At 43.8% G+C, this 15870-nt stretch overlaps 1 protein-coding gene across 7 annotated transcripts in view; it reads right to left on the bottom strand.

Moving 5' to 3' along the window:
* TNIK (TRAF2 and NCK interacting kinase) overlaps positions 1 to 15870 on the bottom strand; it is a 297411-nt gene that overhangs the window by 21922 nt on the left and 259619 nt on the right. For all 7 annotated transcript variants that reach the window (XR_014007042.1, XM_081189958.1, XM_081189957.1 and 4 more), the window contains 4 exons: positions 15335 to 15498; positions 14301 to 14398; positions 6103 to 6287; positions 3478 to 3604 (listed from right to left, as the gene is read on the bottom strand). Coding sequence is in view for 6 of the 7 variants with exons in the window: in XM_081189958.1 (XP_081046084.1) it covers positions 3478 to 3604; positions 6103 to 6287; positions 14301 to 14398; positions 15335 to 15498 (574 nt within the window). In the remaining variant the exon portion in view is untranslated. The remainder of the gene's footprint in view (positions 1 to 3477; positions 3605 to 6102; positions 6288 to 14300; positions 14399 to 15334; positions 15499 to 15870) is intronic.

Raw genomic sequence — 15870 nt, 5'->3', positions numbered from 1 at the left:
AGGTATTTTAAAGACCCACAAACTAAATGGTGCGGAGATGATGGGATGACCTGCAACCTCTACACAAGTTGCTGTGCATGTAGTTGCTCTATCTGTACAATCACAGCAGCTTGAAAAAGGGCCATGCCGTATGGGGACTAACCACATGTTGCCACATGCAGAGCTTTCCATGTGACCTTCACTTACAGCCCTAAACTACATGCTCCCACAGGCAGCTGAAAGGGGGACTGCTGTATGCCTGAACTGGGCCACAGACCTTTTAAAGGAAAAGCTGGTCTAAGCCTTGCTTGTGAAGAACGGCTTCCCGTTTCTGTAAAACGGTGCTCTACAGAATCATGGTAGAAGTACTGAATTTGGTATGTCAGGGGAGGCATGAGTGCAAGAGCCCATGGCCTGTTCCTCAGATCATTAAGACAGGATTTTCAATATGTGCAAACCAACCCAATGGCTGAATGTGCATTGTTAGCATGCTCTTGGCTGCAGGGACAGGGCCAATTAGAAGCTGGGTTTCCATCTACCACACTGAAAACATGTGTAATTATTGAGACAGGATTACATCAATTAGCATTATTTTAATAACTGCCATGGTGTTACGTGACCTTTGGTGGTTTCCATTTTGTGCCTGTATCTAGGTTATGCCTAAGCAGGTTGCCTTGTCTCCCCACTGACACCTACTTTGAAGCAGAAACACAGATGTTACCTTTTGGCATGGCCATTGGGGGACAGATATGTGGCATGTGCCCACTTTGCAAGCCCCACATTGCAGTATTCTGACGTCATGAGAGCCAGGAGCCACTTTTCCACCTTGTGCCCTTTTCAAATGGGCTACAGTAAGTTTATGTGACTCAAGGCAGCAGCGAACAGCCTCGGCTTTTCCCCCTGCACGACTTAACAGATCTTTTTGTCCTGACAGGCACGCAAAGCTCGCATTAGCATCAGCGAGAGCTATGTGTCTCCACGGAGAACAGAAAATCCTCTTCCATCTGCAACTTGGGAAATGCTTTATAATCTAGCAAAAAACAACCAACCTCACTTTGTTCCCTCTTCTGGTCTCTGCCTTTGCAGGCAGCTGACAAAACAGACTGACTTGTCTCCATTGCAAAAGTCACCCCAGATGCTTCTTTTGCTGAATTACAAGCCTGGCAGAAATTGTCAGCAACCTGCTGTTTATGTCTAATGTGTCACCTATTAAGGGCAGGCCCAAGCAGGGTAATGTACCTGAAAGAGATTACCCCAGGCTCCACAAGCAGCATCTGCACAGTTCTTGACACTCTCAACTTATTCAGGTGGCAAAGAATGATTTATATTCAAAAACTGCAAACACCTTGCATGGCACTCATCACAGCTTGTTTCTTAAGGTCTATCAGGTTTAAGGTCACTTACAGACTCTTTCACAAACAAGGAGTGCATTAATTAGGCATGAATCCACTTTTCCACACTCCAAACAATGGCTTAGGGTCATGTCCAGTGCAGTGCTAAATCAGGGGTCCGTCAGCTCAAGGATTTCTGCTACTGCAATAGAACTTTCTCCCCCTCTCCTCCTCCTGTGCACATCCTAAATCTGTTCTAGGGTGTCTGCTCTGGAGCAGGTTTGAGGAAGGTGCAGGGTGCTCACAGGGGAGGAGATGGGGTGGAATCTTGTTGCGCTAGCAGTAATTGAGTTACTGGAATGCCACCCTCAGATCCTAAGCAGGCTTTTGCTGGCAAGAGTATCCCAAGCAGAGTTCTGCTAATAGAATCATAGAGTTGCAGTGTTGAAAGGGACCTTGAGGAACCTCTAGTCCAACCCCCTGCAATCCAGTAACTGGATGAGGCAGAGGCAACTTCCAACAACCCCTTGTGTCCTTGGAAAATCTGCTCTGAAGGGTTGGGACATGATACAAAAGATGTGCCTGGCTGAAAGGAAAGCACAGGGAGGGAAGCTGCAGGAAGGAGGAGGGCTCAATTCCCTTCCTCCATGCAGCCTATTTATTCCTTAAAACTGGACCTCCCCATCCCTTTTCCTACAGAACTACAGCAGATTCTCCTTTAAACACATGGATCTGCTGCTGTCACAAATACCTTGGCCCTTTGTCTATGACTTTGGCTAAAGAGAAATTTACACTTCAGGGAGAAAAACCAGCCACAGTTGTTTCAGTATCCTAGACAGGGTTCTGTCCCACCCCATCAAGTTCATGGGATCTGCCATTAATCTCCCAGCCTTTTAGGTCCTTGTGCATTGCACTTTCCTTCCTCCCCTTCTTGACCTCTGCAGCAGTGCTTCAGCCTCTGGACATCTCCTTAGCCTATTTTATGGAATGTATTACGCATTTCCTGGTCAGCTGTAATTGGCTGGGGAGCATCATTAGCCATTATTACCTAAGCTCAGTGGGATCACGCCATGATAGCAATTGAACCCACTGTGGAAGAATCACAGCTAGCTGGCTATGAAACTACCAACCCCTGCACCCAGAAAGCAACAATGGCTGGCTTCAACAACAATGGACCCTTTTCTCAGGGTGCAAAAAGTGGCCATTTGGTTTTATGGACAACATCAGGGTGGACAACATTCAGTACTATGGACAGCACCTACTGGACCTCAAGGTGAGATGTCAAAAGCTCTTCCTTGTGTCTTTCTGAATTACCTATCCTTCCCAAACACTTTTAGTGAATTTTCTTCTTCTTTTGTTTTCTTACAGCATGCTTCGTACAATCTAACCTCCTGTCATTCATAGCAAGGTTACTCTCCAGCAACAGGTTTACTTCACCCCATTGCTATCAATGGCCAACACTGGTAAAGCACAGGAGACATGCTGTGCTACCTATTCAGGAGGAGGCTGAATAGGAAGGTTTATTTGCTCCTGGCAGTTTTTGGATTTGGGCTGTGACTCTCAACAAAATATTATGGGTTTTGCTCCCCACTGCCTTGCCCCATAACCACTAGATATTTCACTGGAATTCATCCATGTGCATAGGTGCAAATGTTTCCCGAAATAAAACAAAAGTCCCATTTGTTGGCCTCTGGATTGACTTTATAAGAGTCTTTCTCTCCCCCCCCCCCCCGAATACAAGCCATGACATCACAATTAGGGTGTTCAGATAAAGAGCTACAATTAAACTAAAGCAATTGGAAATCTTCAGCAGATGGCTGAAGGGGGAATTATTATGGAAGTGAATGGGCTAGGTTTCAAACTCACTTCTACCGGTGTAAATCTTTGTGTAAATCCTTTGATTTGGGAGTTTTTTCTTGCTTTAGGCCAGGATGGAAGAATATCAGAATCCAGGCACAACCTGGCTGCGTCCTACAGTATTCATTGCTGTTTGCAGTTTGGAGAAACATCTTTTGTTTAGGTGTTGTAATTATATTAATCAGCTGCTAACAGGCATTGTTTAATCAATCACTTTGTGCTTAGAATACACAGAGCAATGATTATTCATAGCTTATAAAGACAAAATCTCTCAAAGATGTTTCACAGGAAATAGTTGCCACCCACTTACCTCCCTTATCATTAAAGTCCCTTCTCTGGAAATGCTGCTAAACGTATCTGTATGGGGTGGTTCTAGAACGTGGCTTGACACCATTCCTAGGTTGTAGGCCTCGTTGTTTCCCGGCATTCCTGTTGGGCTGCAAAATATAAACAGTAGGTATTTGCAAAACTTAAATAAGAATATATATATATACCATTTTCGGTGCAGTGGTTGGTCCAGATTACACGGACCAAATGCCAACAGTAAGATTTTTTAATCTTAAGGCAATCATGAATCCAACATATATGAAAATCCAGAACAAGTTATAGGTTCCTTTATCAGAAGCCAGGTTTTTACAGTAATTCATACTCTAAGGCAGCAATTAAAGATGACTACTGAAAATGGCAAGGCAACATCCAGTTTTCCCCATTTTCTCCTTATAAATGGAGAAGGAAACACAGACAAGACTACCGTGCGTGTGGCCCCTGCGCCTTCATGGCATGCACATGATATTGCCAAGTGGGAAGGGGCAAATGCAGAACCTCACAATGTCACCCTACAAATTTCCATTATGGGAAATGGAGGGAGGAAACTGGATGGGCGCTGGTTTTGATGGCATCCCTCTGATTTGTATCATGCCTTGTGCCAACCTAAAGGCTAGAGCACATGGGATGATTGTGATAACAGAGAGATGCTGCCGAAAACTACTGCCCTGTGTTGAAGCAATGCCTGCTTGGCTTGTACCATTTTCAAGGATTCACTGTGTCATTTACTCCAGCATACTGTGGATTTCCTCTTGCAGACCATCAGTAGCTAGAAATATGGGGCAGGGGTTGGGAGACTCAGAGGATGTGCGAGACTCACAGGCAGATAGTACCTGACACAAGGAGGTAGTTTTCTCACGGCAACTAATCTTGTCCAGGGCATTTTTGTTTTTGATGGCCACCCAGGACAACAAGAGCAAGCCTCTCAGCAGTATTTGAAGATGTCAAGTTGTAGAGATGAGACTGAATCCTTCTAGGACCACAGCTTCAGTGTACACAAGCCAGGGCACAATATGACATTACAACATGGCATATTTTAAACCACATTAAGCTAAACAAGACACAAAATATCTGCTCAAACATTACCCATATACATATGGATGGCCAACAAAAATAAGCAGCAGCTGCTTATTTATGCCTGAAGGCAGAGACTGACCTAGATAATATAGAAATATAGATCAGAGAATGTTCTAATAAAAGTCCAGATACGCAGCTGTTAGCACCGTTTAGTTTGTCAGTCTTTAAAATACTGGGAAACTGGGATAATGCAAAGAACATTTAAATGAGAACTTCATGAAAGACTAAGGTGTTGTCTGCAAAGTCACTCTAAGTGGTGGCTCCTATATGTGTGGGGAGCGGGTGTTGGACAAAACAATGTTGGCACCAGCTGAACCTTGGCTGAAACGACATTCCACAGCTGAGGAGCCACCACCAAGAAGGTTCCACCCTGAGCTAATACACCAGGCTTCCCTGAGAGATCTTAAAGCCTGGGGAGGACAATGCTGAGAGGCACTCCTTCAGATAACTGAGTTCTGTTGTCCAGGTATTTGTATCTAAGCATCAAAACCTTAAATGTGGCTTCAGAGCATATAGGCAGCCAGTGCAAACTCTTCAGAAATAGTGTTATATGGCTCCAAACAGCCAACACTCTGGCCATTGCATTTTGTGTAAGCTGCAGCCTCCAAATCATCTTCAAGGGCAGCCCCACACAGAGCTTATTGCACTAATCTAACTCCATAACGCAGAGTCTGTAGAGCCTAGGCCAGTGTTTTCCCAACCTTGGGTCTCCAGCTGTTTTTGGACTACAACTCCCACCACCCCTAGCTAGCAAGACCAGTGGTGAGGGATGATGGGAAATGTAGTCCAAAAACAGCTGGAGACCCAAGGTTGGGATACACTGGCCTAGATTACTGTAGCCAGGCTGACACTATACAGGAATGCCTGTAGCTCACGAACCAGCCAAAGCTGAAAAATAGGTACCCTGTGTTACTGATGCCACAGGTCACCAGCGACAAAGCTGGATCTAGTAGTCTCTTCAAGCTACACACTTGGTTCTTTGGGGGAGTGCAACACCATCCATAACCAGCCTCCTCTCTGTTCCCAGACACAAGAACCACTACCCTACACCACCTTTTGCCTATGTTTTTCATGGGTCTCTGACTCTATCGATGTGAACTCAGACTGTATTATCCTTCAACTGGAGTGAGCTGCTGGCAAGCCAGGATGGCTGGGGACTGTATCCAGCTGTTTCCCCAAGCACAAAAAGCTGCAATCACAATTAAGGACCACACATCATCTGCCAAAAATAGCATCCTCGCGTCAAGGCTTCCTCTTCTTCCCAGCAATGCCCAGGATCAAGTCTCCTAATGTTGTGAGGTCATTACATTATACATTTCCCCTACCCTTCATCCAACTGATGTACAGCAGGAACAGACAATTGAAACATGACAGTGCGATGGCATGGGGTGAGTGATCCTACACATTATGGGGAGTGACCTGACCTGGGGGGGCAGCTGCTGTCAAAGATGCACAGTGTGTCGTTCCGCCCACCTGCAGCTCCAAATAAACAGTGTTAATTATAATGGTGTTATCTTCACAAAATGTGCCTTACATAAGCCTTGGAATGTCACTGACAGGCACGGTCCCATCTTGCGTTTCACTCTCACCATCCTCCTCTTCCTCTTCGCTGCTTTCAGACTCCTCGCTGGAGGAGGAATAGTCCGTAACTTTCTTCAAAGGCCGGTTGGTTTCTTCAATACGCAGCTCCCTCAGTTCTTTGGCTAAGGCCGTCAGATCCTACATGGGAAGGGGAACGAGGGGAACTTGAGGTGAGTTTCGTCAACAACCTATTGGGCTGCAGAAAAGCTGCACACATCTGACTGAAAGCTTTAACTACACAGAGCACAAGCAACCAAAAAACACTAATTTTTTATAGTAGTCTTACAAACATAGACCAACGTAAGACAACATAGCATGTAGCTTTTGTGAAAACAAATGCTGGCTCTATGCTTGTTGAAAACTCAACAGCAAACTTGCTGGTTTTATTTGACCACATTTGTACATATCTGTTTGTAGGCTTCTACGTACAGACACAGCACAGTTACATTTGTTGAAAACAAATGGAGTTCAGTCACGATCATAGTAAACTGGAAAACATGATCACCTTTGGAGGCCATTTATTGCCATGTACCTTACGTCACGTGAACAGGAGCTTCACATTGTGTGTTTCCAGCTCACGATGCCCGACAGGGGAAGGGAAAACCATATGATTGCCTTGATTCACACAGAACGCTGCACTAACTGATACCGTTATGGGGGGGGCGGGGTGTACGTGTGTGAAATTTTGCCATTGGTTTGGCAAACTGTTTATTGCTGCTGCAGAATGGAGGACCCAAACCAATGGGTTCAAACTGCAATAAAGAGGACTTCAACTAATCTTTAGGAAGAACTTCTTGGGGATACAAGTTGTGATGGCCTTGGAAGGGGGTGGGCTTTCCTTCATTAGGGTGTAAGCTGGGCTACTGCAGTAGTGGATTTCCTTCATCTGTGGAGGATTGGAGTAGACAACCCTTTGAGATTCCTTTCAATTCTTGGGTTCTGATAAAGCAGGTGATATCAAACAGAGGAGGAACTGGTGACAACGGCAGTGAAGAGGTGACGTTCCACTGGGGAAAGAGAGCTCACTAAGTATATCTCTTTATAGATTGGCATCATATCTACGCCATATCTTTCAAACACATGGGTTCCTCCAAAGAATCCTGGGAACTGCAGTTTACCCCTCCCAGAGCTAATTCCCATCACCCTTCAACTACAGTTCCCAGGATACTTTGGGAGAAGGCATGTGCTTTTAAAGGTTTGTTGTGGATGTGACTGTAAGATTGTGAGAAAATTTTAAGAGTTAACAATGGGGGGGGGGAGAGTAAATACAGAAGGCCTCCACTCCCGCTGTTTGCCTATAGCAAAGTACTTTGAGTTATTGCTGACAGAGATGTAGAGACAGGTCAAACAAGATTGATGTATAACGCGATTTATGCACGGGACTTGAGTGAAACAATGCCCAAAAGACCTCCACAGCTCCAGGAGATAGAGAGCATGGATGAATTCACTAAGACCCGCACAAATTGACACATACCCTGCACACACACACACATAGCAGCCACAGTAAATGTGGAAATACCACATTTGGAAAGTTACGGGTGGCAGCAGGGGAACAACCAGGAAACTTAAAAAACAAACACAAAGAGCTTTCAGTTTACTATGACACTGACAAAACCTTCAACAGTATTATCTCAAGACAAAGGGCACTGCAAGCACCATATAGAAGAAGGAGACTTCTTGTAATCTTACATGCTTTTATAGCAATGCAGGGGGAAGCAGTAGAGGCAAAAAAAAAAAAAAGCATGAGAGCTCCAATTAGAATGGGTTAGAAGAGTTTATTGCATTAGGCATGCACATTATGAACAAAGCAACTGCAGTCGTTAGTCTTACCATTTCTCCCTATATTAGTGACCGAGGGAGCCATCAACGCATTTGGTCAGAGATACAAGGGTTAGGGAGAAAGAAACTCATTGAAAAAAAAGGCTATTTCCACATATTTTTTTGCTGTTTTTGGTCTTATGGCCATATTCTCTCTTTGTCATATGTCCCAATTTCCCCAATTTTACCTCTGATTAAGGAGTAATGAGCCCTGAAACATGCAGTACATGCCTTCCTTCCTTTATCTTTTTTTTTAAAGCATTGCTTCCATCATAAGAAGTGAAACTGAGGCAAGACTAACTTACCTTTCCTCTGCTCTTTCCAGGTATGGCCTGCACTTTAAACCTCTGTGTCCAAGTGCCCCCCCCCTTTAGCTCCAGAGCTTTCCTCGTGAAAACCCGCTCTTTAAAGCTCAATCAGAGCAAACAGCAATGCACGGAAAACCTGAATTGATGTTTGCACCGACTGAATACTAAAGAGTGGGTTTAAAACGTGGACGTGTGCCTGGAAAGAGTGGGGCAAAAGATTAGTGTGGATAAGCCCTAAAATATCCCGTTCCAATGCAGCCGCAACTGGCTTTACTCAGGACTCAATGGCCACTTTGTAAATGACAGGCATATAGTACTTGTGCCATAAAGGCGCAGGGAGAGAGCAACATCTTTGTCTCTATTTGCAGAACGTCAAAGTCGATGGCATCTTTCAATTTAGTTGAGGGCACATGTCACTCTACTTTCGGTAAAAGCTACGGAACATACTTTGATCAGTTGAATTTAACATACGGCCAGAAACTTAACATGTAGGAAACTTTATGAGTTACTAAAGGAAGGTTAAGATAACCTAAGGTTCAATACAGCAAAATCAGCCCCTGGCTTGTTACAAAGAACAATCCTTGCAAATTTTACGGCATCTCCTTGAAAGCAAGGAATCTCAAAGAACGACTAGATGCATTCTTCATCCGAAACCCTAATCAATTAAAATCACTTTGTGCAGATGAATCAACGAAAGTTTCAATTGATGCATTTACTTATTAAAGCCTGTAGCCCTAAGTCAATATTCCACAGGAAGAGGTGTACTTTGCAGGCAGTGGAAAGCTTGGGTAGACTGTCAAACTCGAAGCAACAGTGATATCGAAGGGAAAAGCAGGTCAATATATTTTTAATTCTGCACAGATTAAATCTTATCATCATTACAGTCATCCTAAAGTGGTGCTTAATTAAGGTCTATCCGCAGTATAATCTCATCACAGCTGATAAGCCAGTTTACCCATTTCTTTAAAGGCATGTTTATTTTGTTCTGCAGAACAAGACCATGGGCTTATTCAAACTTACCTTCTGCCCCACTCTTTCTGGCACAGGTCTGAGCTCTGAAACTACATGACCGAGCACGTCCCCCCACCCCACCCCCGCTGCTTTCCTTGCAAAAACCCGCTCTTTAGCACTCAGTTGGAGCAAACAATTCAGGTTTTCCATGGATTGCTGTTTGCTCGGATTGAGCTTTAAAGAGTGAGTTTTCATGAGAAAAGCTTGGAGCAAAAAGAAAAAGAAAAAGGTGCTTAGACATGGAGCGTTAAAGCATGGAAAGAGTGGAGGAAAGGTAAATGTGGATAAGCCCCATGATTTACTGTGTCAGTGCAGAGATGTGGCACATGTCTTACTTACAAAGGAACCCACTACATTGTTAGCTTGGTGTGCCTTAACAATTAAATCTGAAGCACAGGAAGCATGTCTTGCAAAAGAGGAGGCATCATATTGCACCGAGTTTTTATACAATCATCTTCCCGGTGCCAGCCACCTTGACACTCAAGCATTCTGTAAGAAGGAACAGGGATTTTCAAGGGCAAGGGGTACGGGAGAGAGAGAGAGAATCAACACGGCTGACACACGGCTTCCAAGATTTGGGATCTGCACAATCATCAGGGAGAAAAACCTCTCTGGTGGATTGGAAATATGCTTAAGTCAGATGGTATAATTTCAAGAAATAATTTCCATGAGTCACTACTCTTGTATCCAAAATAGGTGCATGAACTAGATTAAAGGTAAAGGTAAGGTAAAGGACCCCTGGACGGTTAAGTCCAGTCGTATTTGACTATGGGGTGTGGCGCTCATCTCTGCTTTCAGGCCAAGGGAGACGGTGTTCGCAGACAGCTTTTCTGGATCATGTGGCCAGCATGACTAAACCACTTCTGATGCAACAGGACACTGTGATGAGTGCCAGAGCACACAGAAACACAATTTACCTTCCCACTGCAGCGGTACCTATTTATTTACTCTTTAAGAAGTCCTTTAAATGGTTGTGGGTTGTGCATAGCATCTCAGAATAATGCATGCCAGGCTAACACCTAGTTGAAATCAGTTATCTCTTTCAGAATCTGTCTCTGTAGCATCCCCAAAATGCTGCTTCTGAGCTGCTCCAGGTATCTACCGCAACAGAAGCCAGAAACAATTCTGATGTTTGGGGGAAATGGGAGAAAACAGCTGCCAAGCAATGGGGGGTTCTTCATGGAGGAGGAGGAGGAGGAGGAGGAGGAGGAGAAGAAGAAGAAGAAGAAGAGGAGGAGGAGGAGGAGGAGGAGTTTGGATTTGATATCCCGCCTTTCACTCCCTTTAAGGAGTCTCAAAGCGGCTAACATTCTCCTTTCCCTTCCTCCCCCTCAACAAACACTCTGTGAGGTGAGTGGGGCTGAGAGACTTCAAAGAAGTGTGACTAGCCCAAGGTCACCCAGCAGCTGCATGTGGAGGAGTGGAGACGCGAACCCGGTTCCCCAGATTACGAGACTACCGCTCTTAACCACTACACCACACTGGAGGAGAGTTTGTGATGCTGAGAGGTGCCGGCTGAATCAGAAACTCTGAGACTGTTCTGGGTCTAAAGAATGAAGGTGTATCGTGGGACAATTTCCACATTTAGTGACTGCAACAAGAGAAATGGCCTTCACACTATTTGTATGGTGAGGATGTGAGGCCTGATGTTCAACGAACCCTATCAAGTTAACAGTATTGTAATGCAGTACTGTATGCTTACATGTCACCTTCAACCAAACATGAGTGACATGAATGAGGCTGAATCAGTGTCACTGTAGACATTAGCATATTATTCAAAGTGCCTTTTTTTTGTATCCCTGAGCAGCAAGAATGCCAGTGAAATGTTTCCATCAGGCTCCCTCAGTTGTTGCTTTGCCATTCTAAACTATTAATATTTTTTAATTAGGAGAAATTATTTATTATTTGTTGTGACAAATGGGGAATAAAATATTTACTACTAAAAAACTATTGGGAAAAGACTGAATGAACAAACTATCCCTGATCTAATCCAAACACTGCTGACTGACAGTTGTTCAAAGACTGTAATCACAGATAAGTGTCTAATAGATTTTGCTTCTACACTCCAAATGAAAAGCTTAGAGTACCCCCCATTCCATTTTAAAGAGTAGAGAATGTGGGATTTTAAGAGCTTGTTTCCACTGCCAACGAACTCTGTGATTAAAACCTGGCCAAATCGAAGCAAATATTTTCATTACTGCCAGATCAATTTCTTTGGTTTTAATTGTTTTCAGTTTTTTGTTCCTAAGATGAAAAGAAGGCCTAATTAAGATTCAGGCAGCAAGAACACATTTATAATATATAGTTCAATAATTAGTGACTCATTCATTTCAGCTGGATCATTTCCAATTACCTAAAGAAGTGCATTGTACTGCTTTTAAAACATTTATCTCCTCAACACCCCTAACTCCAAAACTAAGACTGGAAAATGGGCTTAGGTGTTTTCAAGCTATTATGGTTCAGCTATAGAAAGAATGGCTTCGCTACAACTGCTCACAAATTATCAGAAAGAGAGAGAGAGAGAGAGAAAGAGAGAGACTCAAAGTGAAAAATGCCTAATTTCACCGGCTTCTAGACTTCCAGAGGTACATGAAAATAACTAGAATTATCTACAGTGTAAGGCAGGGCTTTCCAACCCAATGCCCCCAGGTGCAATGGTGTTTGGCTTTTCACTGGTGCTCCTGGGCAGGCGCTCCAGATCCTGAGCCTTCTTTATCTATTTTGAAGGAAGACTCTAGCCCTCCTAGAAAGAAAGTTATGGGGCTAAACAGGCCTTCTAAGCGATTTCTGTGAAATGAGAGTGAGTGTGGTCTCTTGGTATATTTTTCCTGGTACTGAGGAATGCTCCTTCCTGGTATTAGACAGCAACAACATCAGTGTGTAAAATCCATATTGTGTGATTTTCAAAATTAGGACCATCAGAACATAGGTGACTTTCCAAGGACAGATGGCAGTAGAAGTTCCCCTCATTTCAGCGTGCGCTGCTAGGATGGACCTGAATATGAGTAGGTATTTTTCAGTGGCACCTGTTCCTGGAGTGTGTGTGTGTGTGTGTGTGTGTGTGTGTGTGTACACCACATGACTTGAAACTTCCTTTTACAACTACACTGCTTGGTACTAATGGATGAAACCAAAGCTGGGTAAATTGCCAGAGTTCATTATAGTTAATTACCATTACGAATCTGGCCCAGAATAACACATGAATAAAACTAACTAATGGTTACAGACATGAAGAATTATTTCAAATTTATATGAAAACAACTCACCCTGCATTATTGAATCAAAATTTGTGGGAGCACACATACAGTATTTGCAATCCCAAGGGGAAAGCAAGTGAGGGGGGAGGGGAACCCAGAGCAGGAAAAGTCCATCTGTTCCACGGCTCCATCCTCATTTTCAAAAGGGGCTGCCATAGTGGTGTCACATACCTCGCTATGTAACACTGAGTTACTTGGGGTGTGCCAGGGTCCAATATTTTAAGCTGTACCAACTTAAAATGTTGAGACTGCATTCTGAACATCTGGGGCACAGATCCCTTTTTCTTTGATTGCACACATGAATAGTGATTTGCACAGATGCAGAGTTACTTTTCTGGTGAGAGAAAGGATTTCATGGAGCCAAACCCAAAGTAAAATAGAAGTTTTACACCTAGGCTACACCCCACCCTTCTTTTTCCTGAGCAGCTTTCTATTTCTATATAAAATCTTTCATCTGGAATCATGATTGCAGTATCACCTTTTTGAATGTCAGCAACCAAGAAAATATGGTTTGATGTTAAGCTCTAACTAGTCACCCCTGCAAAGGCATGACCAACTAAGAAAAGATATCACTAACCTCATCTATTGCTTTCTTATAGCTCTGGGAGTAAGGGAAGATTAATCAGCATCAGAGGAAACAGATCAGGACAGGAAAATGCCAGAGGAAAGGCAAGCAGGTTAGAAATAAAATCAAAATTGTTAGCTCAGTGCTGTGAAGTATGAAAGGGAAAAAACACACATCAACAAAACAGCAGATACACGTTCATAAGAGGCTAAATGGAAATTCCTCCCATGCCCTCTGCCAGTATAGAAATACAAATAGCCGAACACAAAACTAAACCAGGGGCAAGCACTCTGGATAGGTTTGCTGTGTGCTTTTGTGAAGTTTGCAATAAAAATTATTGTAACTAGACACTACCAAGCTAGGGCCTGCATTCTTTGGGCATGTGAGGCAGCTAGGTGGACTTTGAAGGAAGACATCCTTGTGACACTTCCCCATGCCTGCCATTGGTCAGAAATTGGGATATTGATTTAACTATCTTGCCTGGCTGATGTGGACGAATGGCCTGGGATTTCCTGCCATTATGTGTTTCTGCCCCTTCTGCCCCTGAAACAACCCCATCACTATCTTGCCTAAAGTTTAGACCCTTGAATGGGAGCAGCTTCAGCCTTCTGCTTCTCCACACCGTTCTATGAGAATACATCTTTTTATCTTGCCCTCTCTGACATGAGCAGCATCATTTTGCACAGGTGAGCCCAGTAATGACCTGTCTGGGTTTCTGGCTTTCCTTCTTTAAAACCAATGACCTTTTAACAGCATCATGCACCTTCCTTGGTCTTCTAAATACTAAATCAGTCTGGCTCTTGACAAACACAGGAACCATTAACACGTGCTTGCAGACTGCACCATGTCATGTCTTCTCTATCAGATTAACCTTGAGACTAAAATGTCCTTCAAAGGTATTAACTCCACTAAGAAGTATGACTTCATACAAATAGCCCCAGCCACTGATATGCACCATGTTTTCAGTTATTCCTATGCTGAAGGTTTTTACTGAACTGGAGAAAACTCAAACCACCCTTTCTCTAAATAGTCCTGTCTTCTACAGTCTCTTCTTACACTCAAAACTGAACTGGGGTCAGTGGGGAGATGAGCAGCGGCATTTGACTCTTTTTTGACTTGTTCTCAAAAGATTGTGGCCTGAAGGAAAAACTCCTCTGGCAAAAGTCTATCACAAAACACATTTAAAACTCACAGCAGGTCGGCTTGGTCGCGTCATGTCCTTGCTGTCTTCCTGTTTTATCTTAGCTGGCTCGTGCGGGAGGATGGGCGAAACTTCAGGCTTGGCATTTCCTGGGCAAAGAGCAAAGAAGGCACAAATTGGATTAATGGCCTTCCTACCCCCATACCGCTCGCCAATGAGAACAGCTTTACTTCCAGGTAGCTGATTCCTTCTCTATTTGCTTCAGGATCCACTGAAAAGCTCTCTCGGGAGGAACTGATCCTGCACCATGCAAATCATGAGACTTTCAAAGCAGGTCTATGCCAGTGCTAGGGACAGAGATGTTCACAGTTGAGACGGAAATATGGTTTTGTGTTGTTTTACAATGTTTGTTTTGTTTCACAAGATGCCAGTCATAGAATAGAATCATAGAATAGAATCATAGAATCATAGAGTTGGAAGAGACCACAAGGGCCATCGAGTCCAACCCCCTGCCAAGCAGGAAACACCATCAGAGCACTCCTGACATATGGTTGTCAAGCCTCTGCTTAAAGACCTCCAAAGAAGGAGACTCCACCACACTCCTTGGCAGCAAATTCCACTGTCGAACAGCTCTTACTGTCAGGAAGTTCTTCCTAATGTTTAGGTGGAATCTTCTTTCTTGTAGTTTGGATCCATTGCTCCGTGTCCGCTTCTCTGGAGCAGCAGAAAACAACCTTTCATAGAATCATAGAATCATAGAATCATAGAGTTGGAAGAGACCACAAGGGCCATCGAGTCCAACCCCCTGCCAAGCAGGAAACACCATCAGAGCACTCCTGACATATGGTTGTCAAGTCTCTGCTTAAAGACCTCCAAAGAAGGAGACTCCACCACACTCCTTGGCAGCAAATTCCACTGTCGAACAGCTCTTACTGTCAGGAAGTTCTTCCTAATGTTTAGGTGGAATCTAGTCCGATGGGTAGAGTGTTGGACTTGGCAGAATGCAAAAGGAAGGAAGGAAGGAAGGAAGGAAGGAAGGAAGGAAGGAAGGAAGGAAGGAAGGAAGGAAGGAAGACATGTCTTACCTCTGACTCTGTTACGTTCACTAGAACCAGCTTGGGATCCAGGCTGGGAGCCTGCTTGGGAACTGGGCTGTGAGCTGGGGGTGCTTGAGCTGGAAGAGCTGCCGCTGCTTGTCCTCTGTAAGGGGTTTTCTATTATAGGCTCTGTTCTCCGTAGGTCAGGGTTACTAGAAAGGAGAAGGATTGGGTGTCACTCTTCATGTGTCTTTTAGGAAGTGTTTTGTGAAGTGAAGCGAGTAGAAATTAGGTGCCATGGCATCATTTTTGTTTAGGCAAGCCTATCCAGACATAGAGACGCTACATGCTTTATTTCTTTTTAGCTAGTGTAGATTTTAATGTTTAAAAAAAAAAAAAACTTAATGACTTTTTCTAACATTGTTATGAACCACTTTTAGAGGGTTTTGGTTTTTTTAACCATCAAGTGGTGTACGTACGTACACACACACACACACACACACACACACACACACACACCCTTCTCTAACTCATACATGGATGTCTCCTTTGTCCTCAATCAGGAGTATTTTCATACATCGCTA

The sequence above is a fragment of the Podarcis bocagei genome (assembly GCF_964188305.1).
Source record: "Podarcis bocagei genome assembly, chromosome: 4".
Lineage (NCBI taxonomy): Eukaryota > Metazoa > Chordata > Lepidosauria > Squamata > Lacertidae > Podarcis > Podarcis bocagei.
The sequence above is the reverse complement of the archived record's forward strand: the minus strand, read 5'-3'. Positions and strand labels throughout refer to the sequence as shown.